This window comes from Chiloscyllium plagiosum, unplaced genomic scaffold (assembly GCF_037043375.1).
Source record: "Chiloscyllium plagiosum isolate Xiang-an unplaced genomic scaffold, Cpla_swu_hap1 HiC_scaffold_3, whole genome shotgun sequence".
In the NCBI taxonomy this organism is placed as follows: Eukaryota; Metazoa; Chordata; class Chondrichthyes; order Orectolobiformes; family Hemiscylliidae; genus Chiloscyllium; species Chiloscyllium plagiosum.
In genome coordinates, this window is record NW_028270141.1 from 133,086,294 (window position 1) to 133,108,188 (window position 21,895).

The window sequence follows — 21,895 nt, forward strand, 5'->3', positions numbered from 1 at the left end:
AGATTTTGACCACAAGATGGCACTTAGAGCAAGTTTCTGAAGTAGAGACAAAAATAGAAATTGCTGGAAAAGCTCATCAGGTCTGGCAGCATCTGTGGAGAGAAATCAGAGTTGACGTTTCGGGACAAGTGACCCTCAGAACTTTCTGAAGTAGCCGACTGTCCCTCAACTACTTAATTGCTGAGAAGTTCCGCATATTACAGTAATCTAAGTGAATTGCTTTACTGTTATGAAGTTACTCTGTGTAATGAGTTTGTTTTATTTCACTCCTTTTGAAGTGCCTTAAAGGTGCTGTAAAAATAAATGCAAGCAGGAGTTTTTGAGAGTGAAAGTGCTGTTCTATACCAATGAGTTGAGCTTGTCAAATGGAATATTTGCACCACTTGGCCATGCTGTAGCTAGCTCATTCCTATTAGTAATTGTGTATCACCTTAACCCCAATTCTTTTGGATCAGCCCAGTTGCTCCATCAATTGTTTCGTTTTATTCTTGGTGGCACACAATTTTCTTGGCATGACCTCAATCATCATTCCTTCTTGCTTGGTTGCCTTCACCCTCCGCACTCGTTGTTTTTCAGTTGTTCAGGTTTGAAAGAATGTGTTCTGCTTCAAGGAGCCTGACCTCAATTACAATCCGCTTGTTTCCAGCAGTGTAAAAGGGGACGGGACTGGTTCTAGTTTATCTTTTGGTAATGCCCTCCTCCTGAAATGTGTGCAAATCGCCCCAAACATGAATAAATGTTGTGCAAGAAGTTCAGAAAAGTTGGCAACTCGGAAATGACCCTGGTTACCATCCTCTGTCATGAAAGCAAGCGGCTACACTATCTTGAACCTTAGGCAGGCACATTTCTTCACTAGCATTAGAGCAGAATACAAAAACAGGAGTATGACATTTAGCTCTTCAGTCTGTTCTGCCGCTCAGTTAGATCATTGCTGTTCATATTCCTGCTTCAGTTCCATATTCCTTGAAAACTTTACCTGTATGTAGAAACAAAACTTGTGATTGTGCACTCAGCAGCTCGATTCACACCAAGATCATTGTGTGCTTTTAGAAGATTAATTTGTGTATGCAGTGATGGGACATTGAGAATTCTTTATTTAATAAAGATATGGATTCAAGTTAACTTTACACATTGCATTAGAATCCTTCACTGTTGAAGGTTTGGGCTTTTTCTGTTTTGTTCGACCAAGAAACATGAGAAACCAGATCATGCTGCCTCAACAGTTTTCCAGTGCACCCCAGATCTACTAATGGACACTCCACTGGTGCAGGGACTCCCCATTAGCTGTGCTCACCCAACCCTCTCAGCAGACACAGCAACTCGTCTCCAGCTCAATTCAGTTCAGCGTTCCCTTCCCTCTTCTACCACCTGACCCCTCGACTTGGTTAGGCAAACCCCAGGCTAACAAATGCAGATTGAAATTATGTTTTCTTCCTGCAGCTGCTTACTGTTCCTGCTGTGCTCAGTGAACCCTCAAATCTCGAGCATCTTCAGACCCCCTCACATCAGCATCAACACTTTTGAGCACTTAGTGGTTTGATGCAGTTCCACATGACAGTTCTGAATTATTTCTGTTTTAACTCTTGTCCGCAGTGCACAGTTGTTGACAAAATTTGTGCTGTTTAATGGATTTCATTGAGAAAGAGGGTAAAATATGGAGATTGATCTGAGAAAATGGGGAAAATAAACCACAGTTTCTAAATTTCCACTTTGCAACTGAAAAAAGGTTTTGACTGAATGTCCAGTGTATCTGATGGAATCAAAGTACTGCCGAGCTGGAAATCTGAAATGAAAACAATGCTGGACAAACTCAGCAGGTTTGGTAGCATTTGTGGAGAGAGAAACTGAGTTAATGTTTCAAATCTTCTGAAATTCCAGTATTTCTACTTCGTGTTGCAACACACATCTTACTTACTAAAGGCCATCAACAGTGTTAAAAATAACTAGCAGAGCAAAACTACAGTAACTTCTTTCTAAATTACTTAGTCTCATTTTTCCCTATTCAAAACTGTCTTGGAAGCACAGCATTTCACAGTAGTAGTCAGATGGCCTGTTGCCATTAGCAAATGGTAGTGTAAATGCAATGGGCTGTCCAAAGGAGGGCAGTTCTGAGAATCGAGGACCGATGGAGGCTATTTATCCCATTATGCCATGCTGTCACTCCGAAAGAGTTATCCAATCAATCCCATGCTTGTGATCTTTCCCTGTAGTCTTATAAGTAATGTATCCAGGATCAGCATAACACGTAATAAAAATATGTTTTCTTCATTTTTCCATGCTCTTTGGTCTGTTACCTTAAAATAAGACCTGTGATTAGAAACAGTTTCTACCAGTTTCCTCTCCCAACTTCCGTTTTAGTATGAAACTCCAATTTTAAATCTCTCCACAATTTTCTCCACCATCTATGCTATCAGCTTTGGAACATGGATTCTTAGTCTCTCAGAAACAAATATTTCGAGGTTTCTCTACTCCATTGATTGCTTTGGCATTGCTTGGAACTAACTTTAGTTTGGTATATTGATGCCATAATTTGCCGATTATTAAATTAAACTGGTATGTTTACCAGGTTTCCAGTATAATATAATTATGCAATACAATATGCCTTTAAACTGTTGAGGAGAAAATGCCCAATGATAATTCTCAATGTGATCCTTTCCTACTCAAGGACTCCTCGTGGCATCCTGGTCAACATTCTTCAGCAGAACAGCAAGACCACATAGTTGCCTTTCATCTCATCTGTTGAAAGTGGAATTATACCACACACAAATTAGCTATCCTATAACAGCAGTGACAAACTTAAAAAGTAATTCATTGACTGTTAAATGAACTGGCATGCTATGAAGGTGTCTTTAGATACTTTATTCAAATGTAAATTCTAGCCATCTTTCCCAAATTCATGCAATGACTGAAGAGATCAGATCAAGCTATATGTGAAAGTAGCTGAAGTAGTTACAGATGTGTCACAATTGTTGAGAGCAATTTGTAGTGATAAATATACCGAGTGACAACCTTGATTAAACATTGCAAGAAGTACCTTACTTCACCATAATAGGAAGATTTCATGCCAGCCTTGCAAACAAGAACATTCAGAGGGAACAATTAGATTTTGAACCTACTGTCTGCGTGGGTTTTTGTATGACTCTGATAGTCCCGTTGCATTGATTGGATTTTCATTTCCATCCCAAGCTGTTTGAACTAAATTTCCATATTGATAACTTCTTGCATTTTGAATTTTAATTCTGTTCAAAGTTGAGCATGGTGCTATGGAGCTGAGTTCAGGCACTCTGCCACAAGCTTGGAAAATGGGACCATTGTCACTAGGGAATCCTGAGGCACCCAACAGTTAACAGAATGGATTCTGTCCTGTCTTCTAGGCATTGTGTGATTTCTGAATCAGAAATCTCCCTGCTTCAATCTGCAGTTTGAGCTCATCGCACCAGAACACCAGCAATGGTGCAGCTCTTCCCTGAGGCTGTTGCATATACCAGATTGATGCTCTGTAATTGCGAAGCCGACAAAGCAAATGGTGTTCTTAAGAGTTTCTGTCTCACTGAATCCACTTCATGCTCTAACAACATGCTCTAAAAGCTCTGCTAACTTTTTGATGACTGCGAAAAGTTTCATCATATCAATTGATAGCTGATGCAACCCACAACATTCTAAAATCATCAAAAACATTCCAAATAGAACAAGCCATTGCGTTTTTTAAAAAAAAGTCAATTTGCCCTAATTTCTAATGTTAGTGGTGCTTTTGAAAAGAATACAGGATCCAGATTGACATTGTTGCCAAAAACTTATCTGTTTTCCCTTGGGCCATATCTGCCTTTGTGCCAAGTTATGCTAAATATGTGTGTATGCATAATTTACAAGCTAATGGATGAAAACATTACCTCCTACATCTACGGTCATGGAGGTAGGAAGAGAAGAAATGTAAGAAGAGAAGTTTAGAACATATCCCTCAAACAGATTTCCCTCTCCTCCTCAGTGTCCTCTGCTCCATGGAAAACAAACCCAGCCTGTCCAGTCTCCCCTCATAACTGAGACATTTCATCCCAGGCAACATCTTGATGAATCTCCTCTGCATCCTCTCCAGTGTAACCATTTCATTACGATAGTGTAGCGACCCAAATTGCATGCAATATTCTATCTGTGGCCTAACTAATGCTTTGTAAAGGTGCAACAAGACTTCCTTGCTCCAATATTCTATGCCCCAACTAATGATGGCAAGCATCCCCAATGCCATCTTCACCACCCTGTTTACCTGTTCTGACACCTTCCGAGATCTATGGACTCATACATCAGAGTTCCTTTGTTACTCTCTAGGAATCCATCATTCATTGTGTAAATCCTTCCATTAATCAACCTCCAAAAATATATTGCTTTGCACTAATCACGATTAAATTCCATTGCTCTGCCCAAATTACCTACTGATCAATGTCAGACCGGAGCCTGAGACCATCTCCTTACTGTCAACAACATCACCAATTTTTTGTGCCATCTGCAGACTTACTAATTATACCTTATACATTCACTTCTAAATCTTTAATATACATAATAAACAGCAAGTGTCCCCTCACCAACTCCTGTGGTACACCACTGATCACAGGCTTCCAAACACAAAATAACCTTCCTACCTTTGATATGATATGGTTAACAGGATTAACACTTTCCTGTCCCAAAGAGAATTCCCATACTAAATACCATTCATTCTAAATGCAAACTGATTAGTGCAAAGACTAAGCTCTCCAGTTCTGTAATGTTAAATTCAAGTGTAAGCTTTATCCTCAATTATTCATGTTTTCATTCTTCTCAACATGTCAGCCCAGCACATTGTCCATCGTTGGTCTGTAAAATCTTAAATTGCTGACAAACATAAGTTTCAACCTAGATTTCATTTGCAGCATGAGTAACTGGTTTGAAGCTTTAAAAAATTTACGAAAAATAGAAATGAAAGTTCTGTAAATCTAGAAAATCGGAATGGAAATCAAAAAAACTTGCACAGCCAGTTTGTCAGCCTTCAAATGAAAGGACAAGTGACAGTTTGAGGTAAAAGCTCTGTCAAATAGTCATGTTATTAGCTTTTCTCTTTTGATGTGATACCTTTTTCTGGAACTTCTTGGCTTTCTGCTTGGAAATCTATAGCCTTGGAAGGAGTATGGTGCAGATTCTCCAGCGTAATATGAAAGCTTTGATCATTGCATTATGAGGTATGGTAAAATAAAACAAAGAACTAAAGATCTAAAAAAAACCGAAAATATAGGAGAGATAAAATCAGTCTGACAGCATCTGTGGAGAGAAAGCAGAGCTAATAGTTTCAAGTCCAGTGACACTTCTTCAGAACTTTCAGTTCAAAGAATTAACTCTGCTTTCTCTCAACCGATGCTGTAAGGCTTTGAGTTTCTCCGGCAATTTCTGGGGTTTTTTGCCTGCACTTGGGCTGTATTCCTGTAAATACAGAGGATTGAGAGGTGATCTGGTGGAGCAGTTTAAAATGCAAGAGTGAAGTGGTGTCAGAGAAACTGTTTCACATTGTGAGAGCATTGAGAACGCGGAGTCATGAATTACAGTTAGAGCTAGATATTCAAGAGTGAAATGAGGAAGCACTTTTTCATGTTCAGGATAGGGTGGAATAGCCTAAGAACAAAAAACAATGCAGGACAGTTTTTTGAAAAAGTAACAAGGAAGATTGATGAGGGCAGAGCAGTAGGTGTGATCTATATGGACTTCAGTAAGGCTTTCGACAAGGTTCCCCATGGGAGACTGATTAGCAAGGTTAGATCTCATGGAATACAGGGAGAACTAGCCATTTGGATACAGAACTGGCTCAAAAGTAGAAGACAGAGGATGGTGGTGGAGAGTTGTTTTTCAGACTGGAGGCCTGTGACCAGTGGAATGCCACAAGGATCGGTGCTGGGCCCTCTACTTTTTGTCATTACATAAATGATTTGGATGCGAGCATAAGAGGTACAGTTAGTATGTTTGCAGATGACACCAAAATTGGAGGTGTAGTGGACAGCGAAGAGGGTTACCTCCGATTACAACAGGATCTGGACCAGATGGGCCAATGGGCTGAGAAATGGCAAATGAAGTTTAATTCAGATAAATGCAAGGTGCTGCATTTTGGGAAAGCAAATCTTAGCAGACTTACACACTTAATGGTAAGGTCCTAGGGAGTGTTGCTGAACAAAGAGACCTTGGAGTGCAGGTTCATAGCTCCTTGAAAGTGGAGTTGCAGGTAGATAGGATAGTGAAGAAGGCGTTTTGTATGCTTTCCTTTATTGGTCAGAGTATTGAGTACAGGAGTTGGGAGGTCATGTTGGGGCTGTACAGGACATTTGTTAGGACACTGTTGGAATATTGCGTGCAATTCTAGTCTCCTTCCTGTCGGAAAGATGTTGTGAAACTTGAAAGGGTTCAGAAAAGATTTACAAGGATGTTGCCGGGGTTGGTGGATCTGAGCTACAGGGAGAGGCTGAACAGGCTGGGGCTGTTTTCCCTGGAGCGTCAGAGACTGAGGGCTGACCTTATAGAGGTTTACAAAATTATGAGGGGCATGAATAGGATAAATAGGCAAAGTTTTTTCTCTGGGATCGAGGAGTCCAGAACTGGAGGGCATAGGTTTAGGATGAGAGGGGAAAGATATAAAAGAGACGTCAGGGGCAACTTTTTCATGCAGAGGGTGGTACGTGTATTGAATGAGCTGCCAGAAGATGTGGTGGAGGCTGGTACAATTGCAACATTTAAGAGGCATTTGGATGGGTAAATGAATAGGAAGTGTTTGGAGGGATATGGGCCGGGTGCTGGCAGGTGGGACAAGGTTGGGTTGGGATGTCTGGTCGGCATGGACGGGTTGGACCGAAGGGTCTGTTTCCATGCTGTACATCTCTATGACAGGAATGCACTATCTTGGCCCATGCTATTGACACTCGCAAAGCAGATCACTTGATATTGGGGGATTTAGAACTGCATCAGGTAAGTTGAATTGACGTACAGATCAGTCTTGTATAAAATGGAGTGTCCAACATTAGACTTGATTCACACTTTGATAGCATTTGCTAAAGGATACCGAGTTTTTTTTATAAAACATGCACTGACAACCAATTTAAGATTGTAAGTCAGGCTATGATGCACCTATGCATGATGGAAGCTACATATTAATACGCAAGGCCCTGTTCTTTGCTGGCAGAACATGTTATACACTCCTTAGAGCAGGTGTGATTTTAATCTGGGCATGCTGGCTCAGAGATGGGACACCACCACTATGCCACAATAGCCTTCCAGCATCTATACAGGACTATTTTCTAATCAACCCACTCAGAGATGTTATCACACAATAATAGAGCCGGTCGGACTTGAGCCAGGGCCTCCTGGCTCAGATATGAGAGCACCACAAGTGTCCTCCAGCATGAACACGGTTTGTGCTTATTTCAACTTAAAATAAGTGACAGATATTCTCTGGTTCATTTTTCCAGGCAATGTTTTAACCAATCGGTGTTGTCCTGCCTGGTTTAAATTAAACTGTCAGTCATCATCCAATTGGTGCATTCTCCATGGCAACACCAATTAGAGTACACTTGCTGACTAAACAGCTCTGTTTTCTCATACAGTATAAAAATGTTTTTCCCTTCACATTGGTATTTCTTGGGAATTGTCCTGCTGAGTGCACGATGAAAAGCTTGAACAAATACTAAGCTGGTTAAATTAACATCAGCATTCAACTGTCTAGTAATCTTTTGAATTTGGCCATTCAAATTTGTGTTTGATGTTAGTAGCAAACAGATAGTTACTGTTCTGCTGAATTCTGCTCAGGATGATGAACCTGCTGTCAGTTATGGTTGAAATGGGTTCACTGCCAGTTGTCATCCAACTATCTTAATCTATCTCCAAGTTCATGAAAAACTAAATTTTCACTGGACATCCTCTGTATCTCCAAAGCTTCCCATTCCACCTCTGTACCATTGCTTGGCTCTGCCCTGCCACTACCTATCTCCTGTTGAGATTCTTATATATGTCTTTGTTAGATTTGGATACGTATCCAGTGCTCTCCTATAATTACCCATGTATGCCTTTGTTTGCACCCTTTATAACTTTCGTTTATTCAAAAATCCATATTCTAACTCATTATCCTGTCCCATTCACCCATCAGCCCTGTGTTTGCCAGACTACATTGATTTCCAGTGTATTAACACCTTATAATTGTGCTCAAGTCCCTCCACAGCTGTGCCCCTATTTATCTCTAGCCTCTGTACAACCCAACCCTTTCTGCAAACTCTGTTTCTCCAGTTCTGGCCTTCTCTGCATCTCTAATTACCTTCATCCTGTCACTGGAGACTGGAAACATGGCAATAACATCTGAATGTCTCTGCCTCTCTCTGTTCTTTTAAAAATCTCCTTAAGAACAACCTACTTCCTTAGGTGGCATGGTGTCACATTTTGTCATGTGTATTACCTTGATAAGTATGCAGTTCTAATGTTTATATGAGTGGAAGCAGTTGTCAAATAAGCTGCCCAAAAAATGTAATCCATGATATCCTTAGTTCATACTCGCTCCCATCGTACTAAAAATGTAGAAGTTTGGAGTAGTGTCAAAATAAAGCATGAAAATAGCTAGTGAGGGCTTTGAAAAAAGCCTCCCCATATGCTTTTGTACTTTCCTGCATAAGAACAAAGCAATGGTTCCTTGTCTTGCATACTAGCAGTTTGTTAGTCAAACTTGCAATGGAAGTTTGAGAGGTTCACCAGGAGTGATGTCTTTACAAGCACCAGGCACTGTCTAATTCATGCATAATGACGAAATCATTATTTTTGCTGAACTTTAGCATTTTTTTTGTTAAGCTTTCGAGGTCTGCAAACTTAAAAGATGCTGGGACGTCTTAAGGAGCCAGTGTCAGCATCAGAGATTCCTCAGTTAGTTAATTGCAAATTGAAGTTTCTTTTGCCTCAGTATGTATCTCAATTGCCCCCTCGCAGGGACTGCAGTACAGCAGCCAAATGATTATTTGCTTCCAAAATCACTCATACTTGAGCTCTCTGGAAGTGTGATTGTAACTTTAATCTTTTTTTATATACAGTCCCACTTCCACAAGGACTTACAGGTATGTAGCCCAAACACTTTAAAGATCCTGAGAGCCATCAGAGAGAAGAGTCTTCCTCTCATCAACTGAGACAGGATTTACACTTATACCTAACTTTTAGCAGAGAAGTTTGAGGCCATTGTTGCTGCTATATTGATTAGACAGTCAGGAGTTACAGCACTGAGCAGGGTTCCTGCATTAGCTCATTGAACAGTCCTGTGTACTCCCATTCCAGTTCCTTGCCTCTTTCTTCTGTTCTTGTATATTTTTCATTTTTACATACTCAAGTTGATTTTCAAGTTAAGTTGAGGGAGGGAAAGGACAATAAATATGTGATAATCACTATGTCCAACAGGGAATTTAGTAAAACAAAACTTCTTTACCTTCAGAATGGTCTCAGTGAGCTCTCCAATTCAGCAGCTTCTCTGAAGCACTCAGCTCCTTTTATTGGCCTGCTGAGGTTAATAGAAAGCTCTGTCAGGGACACCGAAATATAGCCTGTGGAAAAATCTTCTGTTTGTTTAAAAAAGTATATATAGTTTTGTCAAAATATTGATTTCCTTGCGTTGTAAAGCTCCATTGAAGGAAATTAAATTGTAGCTCAAAGTATTGTGTTTCCATGTACTCTTTTGAGCTATAGTATCCAACTTCATTCATTTGTAAATAACATCTAGAAGCATGTTTTTACCAAGAGTATGTTTGTGATAACCAAGCACTTAAGGAGACACAGGTTTTAGCAATAGTTTAGGGAAGTCCTTGGGCTCAAGTAGTCATCCCTGTTTTGATCAACCACATTTTCCTCAGCACATTCTATCTCCAGAACTACATCATGCTAAGATGTGAACTCTGTCCGCTGTCCACTCGATGGCCCTCATTGGTGACTTAATCTTGCAGGATTCTTGGCTTTGAGAATAAAATGTAACTTCCCACTGCTCCACTTGCAAATGTTGAATGCTTATTTTTCATATTTGATCCCCTTGCTTTACTTAACAATTCTGTTATTAGATGAGATTAGGTTATTTCTTCACCAACGCTGGAGTTCAAATCTGAGTTATTAGGTCCCTTAACGCAACACAAGCAACTACCCTGCACCACTATCCATGAAATGTACTGTATGATCCATGGAAATTCTTCATCGGAACCTAGCTGATTTCTCACCTGACTAAGCCAGTTGAAGGATGGACCTTCCGAGTGATATTAGATAATTTCACGCAAGACCATTCAGATATTGATTTTGCAATTCATTTGAAATGTCTTTCAGTGGGATTAACTACTGTGCAGTTTCAATAACAACAACCGAATAAGTCTGGCACGCAAACATCTGACACAGAATATACTGATCTGTTTTGCTTTACTCCCTTGAATAGAAACCGCACTGTTGGTTCAGGTCTCCAATCAAAAAGGAGATGAGGATGGTGCAGTTCCTTCAACAGAAGACAGGGGTGATTGCATTAACTCTCCATCAAAAGATTTGATGCCAGGTATAGTCAACTTAAACACATCACCACTTAGTTTTGTACATATTGAATAAAAATCTTGGAACAGTCAAGTTTGTATAAAACTGATTGAGGAAATGATGTTCGGTTTCACATAAAGCTTTGTTTGATTGAAGTAAAATATCTGTACCACAGTAATCTCTTTGACTGACTAGGATTAAATGCTGCTTAGGACCCCCTTGTCTTCAGTTAACCAGTCTGGTGATATGCAGGCCTTAACCCAGCAAATGTCTTTTTACAAAGCTCATCCATCCCCGGTAAGCTGACCATGTGGACAAAGTCAAGAAGTGGACTTGGCAATTGAGAAGGGTTCACTTCAGCCAAAGGATATCAGACTTGAGAATGTTTCATAAAAAAACACATTTTGAGTTCTAAAAATTGAATGCAAATGGATGGGATCTCTTCCCCAGAGGTTGGTTGATAGAAGTATGGCGTCATAGAGCACCGAAAAGGCCTTTCGGCCCACAAATTTGTTTATGAATCATGTGTTTACCTGGACCATAGGAAGAAGGAGATTTCCAGATTAAAACTAGTTCCCAGTGAGTTAGTTGTTAATTGCTTTCCACAGAGTTCACTGATCATCAGACAAGCAGTTGATGGGATCTTATAGTCATCGTTGAGAGCTATAATTAGGCTTGTGGGAAATTGGGTTGATTTGCTACCTAGCAACCTCTTCCTGAAACTGTGGATGAATTTCCAGCGAGAATGGAATAATTAATCTGTGATGCCCAATGTGGTTAAGTTGGCCATATGTACTCTCCAGAGATATTTGCACAAGTGTAAGCAAGAACAGGGGGAGTAATGCACCCAGTGCCAATTGCAACATATTTAGTTCATGCCTTCAAAGACAGAAAATAGGAGAGAAAATGATCACGAGAAAGAAGCCACTCAAAATGGTTTGACACTGACCTTTAGCATGCTTGCCGAAGAAGCGTAGACTAGAAGAAACCGCAATCCGTTCTGCATCACTAAGTTAACTAATCTCAGCCAGAGACCTATAATGACACATGTCATTCTTTGCTAGGGAAAGGGCAACCAGCAGGATTTCCATTTTTAATTGCTGCCTGCTATGCTGCTGAGCTATGTACTTAGGCTTTTGATTAGGAGACAATTAAGCTTGGATGTGATATGCAGCCTTGGCTGAAGAGCTTGCTGACACTGTCGAAACAAGATGCCAGGGATCTCACAGTAAAGTTGGTGCCCAAAGGAGATAGGAAAACTACAGGAGGGAGTGTAACTATATTTCTAATGTTTTGGAGATGCAGAAATGTGCCACTGTACTTACAGATGATTGCTCAAGGTTAGAATTTTGTTTTGTTTCATGCATCCTGTGCACAGTGGTCTTCTGAGATTATCAAGCTAGTCCCAACTGATACTCCACCTACAGAGCATATAAAAAGGATAGCATCTCAGTAACAGATGGATTTAACTGTAATAAATGTGGGGTGAAGGGACAACACAAGGGAATACTCAATAAATGGCAAGGCATTACAGAGTTCTGAAGAGCAGAGGGATCATGGGATGCCTGCCCACAGATTCCTGAAGATCGCAGCACAGGTTAATAGGCTAGTTAAGAAGGCATTCAGGACGCTTGCTTTTATCAGTCATGGCATAGATTGTAAGAGCAGGGAGGTCATGTTGCAGAGCTTTGGTTAGGCCACAGATGATGTACTATGTACAGTTCTTGTCCCCACACTATGGGAAGAATGTGATTGCACTGGAGGGGTGCAGAGCACAATCACCAGGATGTTGCCTGTGATGGAGGATTTTAGCTATGGAAGGAGGCTAAATAAGCTTAGGTTGTGTTCTTTGGAACAGAGAAGGTTGAGGAAGCACCTGGTAGAGGTGTGTACGATTGAGGAACAAGGACAGAGTAAATACAAAGCAGCTGTTCCTCTTAGTCAAAGGATTAACAGCAAGGGGTCATAAAGTGAAAGGCCAGAGGTTTACAGGGGATTTGTGGGAGTCTGGAATGCACTGTTTAGGCGGGTAGTTGATTAGGAAAACTCAACCTTTAAAAAATATTTGGATGAACACCTGAGATGTCATAACATTCCAGACTGTGGAACTCGGCAAACTCTCTTCGGGAGGGTTTAAATTAGATTGGCGGGGGGTGGGAACCGGAGCTATAGATCAGATGATGGAGTAGGTAATAAACAATGAGATGCAGCGTGCAAAGAGTGTGTGAGGAGGGATAGGCACTTGATAGGGCAAAGATGCAGTCAGTGTGAGGGGTTGAAGTGTGTCTATTTTAATGCAAGAACTATCAGGAATAAGCGTGGTTAACTGAGAGCATGGATCAGTATTTGGAACTGGTGTTGTGGCCATTACGGAGACTTGAATATCACAGAGACAGGAATGGTTGTTGGATGTTCCAGGGTTTGGATGTTCCAGGGTTTAGATGTTTCAGAAGGAATAGGGGTGAGGTAAAAGAGGTAGAGGAGTGGCATTGCTAATCAGGCCTAGTATCACAGCTGCGTAAAGAGAGGTTGTCGCGGAGGGTTTGATTACAAGGTTCCAATGAGGAGGGAAGTCAGAAACAAGAAAGGAGCAGTCACTTTATTGGGAGTTTTCTACAGACCCCCAATAGGAACAGAGACATAAAGAAGCAGATTGGGAGGTTGATTTTTGAGAGGTGCAGAAGTAACAAGGTTGTTGTCATGGGTGACTTCAACTTCTCTAATATTGATTGGAACCTCCTTAGTTCAAATAATTCGGTTGGAGCAGTTTTTGTTAGGTTTCCTGATTCAGTATGTAGATAGGCCGAATAGAGGGGAGGCCATTTTGAAGTTGGTGCTTGGCAACCAAACAGGTCAGGTGTCCAATTTCTTGGTGGGAGAGCATTTTGTTGATAATGATCACAACACCTTGACCTTTACTATACTCATAGAGAAGGATAGGAGCAGACAGTATGGGAAAGTATTTAATTGGGGGAGGGGGAAATTACAATGCTATTAGGCAGGAACTAGGGCACCTATATTGGGAACAGATGTTCTCAGGGAAATTCACAACAGAAATGTGGAGGTTGTTTCGGAAGCACCTGCTGATAGTGCTGGACAGGTTTGTCCCACTGAGCCAAGGAAGGGATGGTAGGTTGAAAGAACCTTGGGTGATAGGGGATGTGGAACATCTAGTCAAGAGGAGTAGTTTACTTAAGGTTGAGGAGGCAAGGATCACACAGGGTTCTAGATGGTTACAAGATAGCCAGGAAGGAACTGAAGAATGGACTTGGGAGAGCTAGAACGGGGCCTGAAAAAGCTTTCACGGGTAGATTTAAGGAAAACCTCAAGGCGTTCTATACTTATGTGAGGAACACAAGGATGGCCAGGCTGAGGGTAGGGCCGATCAGGTATGGGGAGGGAACTTGCACCTGGAGTCGGAGGAGGTAGGGAGGACCTTAATAAATACTTTGCTTCAGTATTTGTTCCTGAAAGGGTACTTGACGCTTCTGAGGACAGTGTGAAACAGACTGATTTGCTTGTACAGGTTGATGTTGAAAAGGAGGATGTGCTGAAAACTTTGAAAATCATAAGCATAGATAAATCTCCTGAGCCAGATGGGATATACCCTAGTTGCTACAGGAAGCGAGGGAAGAGATTGCTACACCCTTGTTGATGATCTTTGCATCCTCACTATCCATTGGAATCATACCAGATGATTGGATGGTAGTAAATGTTATTCCCTTGTTCAAGAAAGGGAATAGGGATAATCCTGGGAATTACTGACCAGTCAGTCTCATTTCTGTGGTGGGTAAAGTATTGGAGAGGATTCTGAGAGACGGGGTTTATGATTAATTGAAAAACCATAGTTTGATGAGAAATAGCCAGCATGGCTTTGTGAGGAGCAGGTGATGCCTCACAAGTCTTATTGAATTCTTTGAGGATGTGACAAAACACATTGATGAAGGTATACAGTGGATGCGGTGTACATGGATTTTAGCAAGGCATTTGATAAGATTCCCATGGTAGGCTTATTCAGAAAGTAAAGGGGTATGAGAAACAGGGAAATCTGGCTGTCTGGATAGAGAATTGGCTGGCCCATAGAAGACAGAGGGTGGTGGTAGATGAAAAGTATTCAGCCTGGAGCTTGGTGACTGCAGAGATTGGTTCTGGGGCCTCTGCTATTTGTGATTTTTATTTGTGGCTTGGATGGGGAAGTGGAAAGGTGGGTTGGTAAGTTTGCTGATGACACAAAGGTTGGTGGAGGGCTGTTGTAGGTTGCAACAGTACGTTGACAAGATGCAGAACTGAACTGATAAGTGGCAGATGAAGTTCAACCTGGAAAAGTGTGAAGGGATTCACGTCGTAAGGTCGAATTTGAATGCAGTATGCAGGGTTAAAGGCAGGACTCTTGGCAGTATGGAGGAACAGAGGAATTCTGGGGTCCACCTCCATAGATCCAATAAAGTTGCCACCCAAATTGATAGGGTTGTTAAGAAGGCATTTAGTGTGCTAGCTTTCATTAGTGGGGGATTGAGTTTAAGAGCCGAGCTGCAGCTCTATAGAGCCCTTGTTAGACCACACTTGGAATATTGTGTTCAGTTCTAGTCGCCTCATTATAGGGAGGATATGGAAGCATTAGAGAGCGTGCAGAGGAGATTTCCCAGGATGCTGCCTGGACTGGAGGACATGTCTTATGAAGAGAGGGTGAGAGAGCTAGGGCTTTTCTCATTGGAGGAAAGAAGAATGATTGATTGGTGACTTGATAGAGGTGTACAAGATGATGAGAGGCATGGATAGAGTGAATAGCTAGAGATTGTTTCCCTAGGCAAAGATAGCAAACACAAGAAGGCATAATTTTAAGGTGATTAGAGGAAGGTTTAGGGGAGATGTCAGAGGTAGGTTCTTTAAACAGAGTGGTGGGTGCGTGGAATGCACTGCCCGCAATGGTAGTAGAGCCAGATACATTAGAGACATTTAAGCAACTCTTGGATAGGCACATGGAAGATAGTACAGTGAAGGATATGTAGGTTAGTCTGATCTTAGAGTAGGATAAAAGGCCAACACAACATTGACGGCTGAATGGCCTGTACTGTGCTGTACTGTTTTGTGTTCTAATAGTGTAACTAATAGTATATGTTTGGCTTTACAGACTCTTCTGTACTGCCAAATTCTATAATTCAGTAGCTCTAAGAGGAAATGCTGGTCTTTTTTTTTCAGAATAAGACAATTGGGATTGAATTCACTGTAAATGATGTCAGTAACAAATATATTACTAAGTTTGATAACACCTAACCTGACTGTTTAACGTACTAACATGTCGATAACTAATATAACCATTTTGGCCTATAAACGTTCTGCCTCCCGGTCCTTTTACAACAGGTTTTCGCCAAGATTTTCTGATTGTGATCCCACTTCAAGGCTTGAAAATTGCCACACCTTGATTTTGGTGGGGGATCTGGACATTGCTGGTTAGCCTGGCATTTGTCACCCATCCAGTTGTCCTTGGACATCTGAAATCATCTGGAAAGCCAGTTTAAGAGTCAGCCACATTGCTGTGGGTTTGGAATCACGTGTAGGCCAGACAAGGTAAAGGTGGCAGATCTTCTTCCCATAAGGCCGTTGGTGAAGCAGATAGGTCATTATGACAATCGACAATAATTGTATTGTCGCCATTTACCAGCATTTCTTTTAAATTCTAGGTTTTTATCAAATTCAAATGTCACCATCTGCTACAGTGGGATTTAAACCGTTGTCTCCAGACCATTTAACTTGGTCTTGATATTACCACTACACAACCATCTCCCCCCAGAGCCTTGGAGCTCATGACCTCAAAATGCCAATTTATAATCCTACTTGGTGTTCCAACCCCATATGGAAACCATGTTCTTACAAGTTAACCTGTTTGGCAGCAAAACTTGGGCTTTAAAAGTTAATAATTTCCATGTTCCTCAGAGCGATGTCTATTTATCAAAGGACCCAGGCCTTGAGCAGAACATGTGTGATCACAAAAATAAGCTGGACCAAAATATCATTGATAATGTACATCTTTTGAGAATTACATACCAAGTAAAATTTTCGGAATTGAATGAATATATTCATTTTAAATAAATATTCTTTTGTTTACTTTAAAGCTAAGATACAGCCTAAGGCCAACAAAAATGATGAAAAAGTTGTGATGAAGAAAATATATGGTCCAAAGAAAGTAAGTAACTTATCAATATAATCATTTCTGCAGGGTAAGAGTGTTATCTGTCAGTTTGTATATTGGTCATGCAAAGAAAATTTTAGATTTAATATTTTAGGTGTATCAAAGTGACTGGAATCATGACGTTGTCACAGAGTGTTGGCAGGTATGCTTCACAGTTATTATAAAATCCCTCGTGTGGAAACAGGCTGTTCGGCCCATCGATTCCACCCCACTTCATGAAGAGCATCCCACCAAGACCCACCAACCTATGCATATAATCCTGCATTTCCCATGGCCAGTCCACCTAACCTGCACATCTTAGGACTGTTGGGGGAAACCAGAGCTCCCGGAGGAAACCCATACAGACACGGAGAATGTGCAAACTCCACACAGTCGCAGGAGGCTGGAATCGAACTTGGGGTCCTTGGCGCTGTGAGGCAACAGAGCTAGCCACTGTGCCACCCCAATAAGACAAGATCTCATGCTGTTGGCAGCAGTATATTAGCATGGACAGAGAGCTGGTTAATTAATAGAAGAGATCATAGAATCCCTCCAATGTGAAAGCAGGTCATTCGACCCATCAAGTCACACTCTCTGAACAGCATCCATCCAGACCTACACCCCACCCTATCCCTGTAACCCTGTATCTCACATGGCTAACTCACCTAGCCTGCACATCCCTGAACACCATGGGCAATATAGCATGGACAATCCACCTATTCAGCACATCTTTGGACTCTGGGAGGAAACTGGAGCACCCAGAGGGATCCCACACAAACACAGGAAGAACATGCAAACTCCACACAGACAATCACCCGAGGCTGGAATCAAACTCGGGTCTCTAGTGTTGTGAGGCAGTAGTGCTAACCACTGAGCAATCACACCGTTCACTTTAGTTTTCCCAAGATGTTGAGTTCAGTCTCAGCTTTGCTACCACTGAGACAGCACCAATGGATCTTTTGACCTTGCTGATCGCAACACAGTTTCCTTTTTTTTGTGTTCTCTGGGCCAGGAAGCTTGAATGAACTATTCTGAATGGTGTGTAAATTCTCAGTTGGAATGTGAGCATCAGCAATTTGAGAAATTAGCAAGTTAGCAAGAAACATGAGTTTAAACTTTCCATGTAATTTTCCACCACCACCCTCCCTTTTCCTGCTCCCTTGGTAACCACCCAGGCGACAGACATTGAAGACAAAAGCACGGGCTCCCCAGATCTGGATAAATGTTAAAATATCATTCTAAATACGAGTCGTATTTGATTTGAAGCATTAACTCTGGCAGCATCTGTACTGAAACAAACAGACTTGCTGAGTATACCAGCACTTTCTGTATTCATTGTGAATAAAGCTACAACTGGCCTGCCTGAAAGGGACTGCGTGACACATTACTGTTAATTGGCAATCTTTACAAAACAGTTCCTGACTGCTGTGGTTTCTTGAGACACAAATTCACCCATTGAAGTGCAAGGTGGGTGGAGGGGGGAGGAGGGAGAAGAGAGGGGAGTGTGATGACAAATTCATGTTTCCAGAAACTAATATTTTTTCCTTCCTTGTGCTTCCACATGGTTGTTCACTCCTCCTGTCATGTTTTCACTATAAAACTCAGAAATAAAATCCGTGAGTGGTTTATTTCTTCTCCTTCGCCACCCCTATCCCTGCAGCATCTTCCAATGAATCCTCACCTCTGACTTCCACTCCCCTATCTCTCCTCCACTCCCCATCTCTGCCTCCCCTTACTGTCTCTCCCTTCACTCCATCTCTCCCTCACTCCACCTGCCCTGTTAACCCCTCTCCACCACCACCTTCTCTCTTCCTGCAGATAATCTTCAGATTTTAGTCTCAAATTGTTCAACTCAGTGTTTAGTCTAGTGCATAGTTGAGAGATTAGATGCTTTCAATTTAGTTTGTATTGAGCTTCATTGGAACAAGAGATGGAAATGTGTTGCTGGAAAAGCGCAGCAGGTCAGGCAGCATCTAGGGAACAGGAGAATCGACGTTTCGGGCTGAAGAAGGGCTAATGCCCGAAACGTCGATTCTCCTGTTCCCTAGATGCTGCCTGACCTGCTGCGCTTTTCCAGCAACACATTTCCATCTCTGATCTCCAGCATCTGCAGACCTCACTTTCTCTTCATTGGAACAAGGCCCAGGACAAAGATGTCAGCAGGAGTAGCAGAGGCAGAGTTGAAATGACAATGCATCAGAAGCTCAGCACCACATCTGCAGACTTTAATAGAGATGTTGTGTAGCTCACTGTCACAATTTGTATTTGAATTTTCTTGTGATGCCACATTGTGAACAGTGAATTCAGTATCTTAAATTGAAGGAATTTCTAGAAAGTCACTGCTTCATCCGGAAGCAGTCTTGGGGCCTTGGATGGTGAGAAGGTAGACAGCCAAGTGCTGGATCTCTGTAATTGAAAGATCACACGACTAGCATTGAGGGGTGTCATGGAAGCAGCAGTACATTAATATGCAGAGGGGAGGAGATGGAAAAAAGTGTTTGGTATTGCCATCATGCTAGAGGTGGTGACTTGCTGCAGTGCATCTTGTGGTTGCTGCATAGGACAGCCATGGTGTGCGGTGGTGGAGAGAATTTAAAGGCAGTGTGTCCATCAAGTGGATTGCTTTGTCCTGGATGGTGCTGAGCTGCTATGGTGTGGTGCTGTCATCCAAGCAAGTGGACAGTCTCCTTGACTCTACCAGAGTTCACCTCAGAATTCACCACCTCTAACCTGCTGTTGTAGTCACAATATTTATATGACTGGTCCAGGCCTGTTTCTGGTCAATAATAAACTCCAGGATGTTGATTGTGGAGGAGTTAGTGATGATAATGCCATTGAATGTCAGATTATGGTTAAATTATTTTTTGTTTGAGATGATCATTGCTTGGCACTTGTGTGGTACAAATGTTCCTTGCAACCCAGGTCTTGCTGCATGTAGGCACACACTGCTTCTTTTGAGGAATCTCAAATGATGCTGAAAATTGTGCAATCATCAGCAAACATTATTGTTTCTGACTTTATGATGGAGGAAAAATCATTGATAGAGGGGCTGAAAGTGGTTGGGCTGAGGATATTAACCATAGGAATTTGTGTTGCGATGTTTGGGGCTGAAATAACTGGCTCCAACAGCAACAATCATCTCTTTGTGCTAAGACTCCTAATGCCACGTTCTGACAGATGCTGCTTGATAACAAGGGCATAAAGTCATAGAGATACAGCACGGAGACAGATCCTTCGGTCCAACTTGTTCATGCTGACCAGATATCCTAAATAACACTAGTCCCATTTGCCAGCGCTTGGCCCATATCCCTCCAAACCCTTCCTGTTCATATACCCATCCAGATGTGTTTTAAATGTTGTAATTGTACCAGCTTCCACCACTTCCTCTGGCAGCTCATTCCATACACATACCACCCTCTGCATGAAAAGGTTTCCCCTAAGGTTCCTTTTAAGTCTTTCCCCTCTCACACTAAACCTATGCCCTCTACTTTTAGACCACGCCACCCCGGAAAAACAACCTTGACTATTTACCCTATCCGTGCCCCTCATGATTTTATACACCTCGGTAAGGTCACCCCTCAGCCTCTGACACTCCAGGGAAAATAGCCCCAGCCTGTTCAGCCTCTCCCTATAGGTCAAACCCTCCAACCCTGGCAACATCCTTGTAAATCTATTCTGAACCCTTTCAAGTTTCACAACATCCTTCCTACAGCAGGGAGACCAAATTTCCATGCAGTATTCCAATAGTGGTCTAACTAATGTCCTGTACAGCCTCAACCCATCGCTGGAATTCAACTCTTTTGTCCATGTTTGGTCCAATGAGATCTGGAGATGAAAAGACTGAAACTGAGCAGAGGTTATTGTTGTGCAAGTATCACGTGATAGGCAGTAATTCCTGATGATTGTGAGTAGACTGCTAAGTTGGTAGTTGAGTAGGTGGACAGTACATGCCTGGTTTCCACTTCAGTAGATACCAAGGTTAAAGGTGTACTGGAACAGCTTCATGATCATTCATTGTGTGCGAAGTATTATAATTTTCTGAAATATTATCGGGTGCTGTATGCATACAATTGTTTCTTTTAATTTTGAGGAACTAGGAGGTCCTGTTTAAGGTCAGAGGTCATCATTTCCTAAACTAGTTGATCAGATATACTTCAAGTAACAACTCTGTGCAGGCTTCTGTACATATCACTGTCTCTCGCAACCGATGCCCTCTCTCATTATTGAGTTACACTGAGAGCCAACTCCAGTATAATGAATTTAATTTAAGTGAACATCCTGAGACAATTGAAAACATGCATGACTTATTGAAAGATAAATTTGTGGAGATATCAGTAAGATGCACTAAGTTTTTTTTTAATGAAAGTCTAATGGAAAAAACCTACTTGCTCAAATCATATTTTATGCATTTCAGCACTCACATACAATCTGTTACAGAAGGCCCTTTGGTAGGCACTGTTTTATATATTAAAGCAAAATCTTTGTTTAAATATTCTGCCCATCTGCTATTCTTACTTAAAGGATTGATAAACAGGTGGGTTCAAAAAATACTTAAGGCTGTATTTTCACTTTTATTTTACTCTTTGCCAATTTTCTCCTCTCCCTAAGGCACTGGAGCCCAGTCCCATGGCAACTGGCTTCTGTCTGGGGGTTGTTGTAAGAGACCTCTTTTGTTGAGCACTGACAGTGAGCATCAAGCAGACTGCTCTCTGCAGTTAAGTCATAGAGTCAGAGAGGTGTACAGCATGGAAGCAGACCCCTTGGTCCAACTAGTCCATGCCGCCCAGATATCCTAACCTACTCTAGTCCCATTTGCCAGCACTTGGCCCATATCCCTCTAAACCCTTACTATTCACATACGCATCCAGATGCCTTTTAAATACTGTAATTGGACTAGCCTCCACCACTTCTCCTGGCCATACACGCACCACCCTATGTGTGAAAAAGTTGCCCCTTAGGTCCTTTTTCTATCTTGCCCCTCTCACCCTAAACCTATGCCCTTTAGTTTTGGACTTCCCCACCCCAGGGAAAAGACTTTATCTATTTATCCTATCCATTCTCCTCATCATTTTATAAATACAAACCCTCAGCCTCCGATGCTCCAGGGAAAACAGCCCCAGCCTGTTCAGCCTCTCACTCTAGCTCAAATCCTCCAACCCTGGCAACATCCTTGTAAATATTTTCTGAACCCTTTCA

At 41.7% G+C, this 21,895-nt stretch overlaps 1 protein-coding gene across 2 annotated transcripts in view; it reads left to right on the forward strand.

The window, feature by feature from the left end:
• slc4a1ap (solute carrier family 4 member 1 adaptor protein) overlaps positions 1 to 21,895 on the forward strand; it is a 155,417-nt gene that overhangs the window by 119,910 nt on the left and 13,612 nt on the right. For both annotated transcript variants that reach the window (XM_087983468.1, XM_043687239.2), the window contains exons 12-13: positions 10,442 to 10,555; positions 16,644 to 16,714. In XM_087983468.1, the coding sequence (XP_087839594.1) occupies positions 10,442 to 10,555; positions 16,644 to 16,714 (185 nt within the window). The remainder of the gene's footprint in view (positions 1 to 10,441; positions 10,556 to 16,643; positions 16,715 to 21,895) is intronic.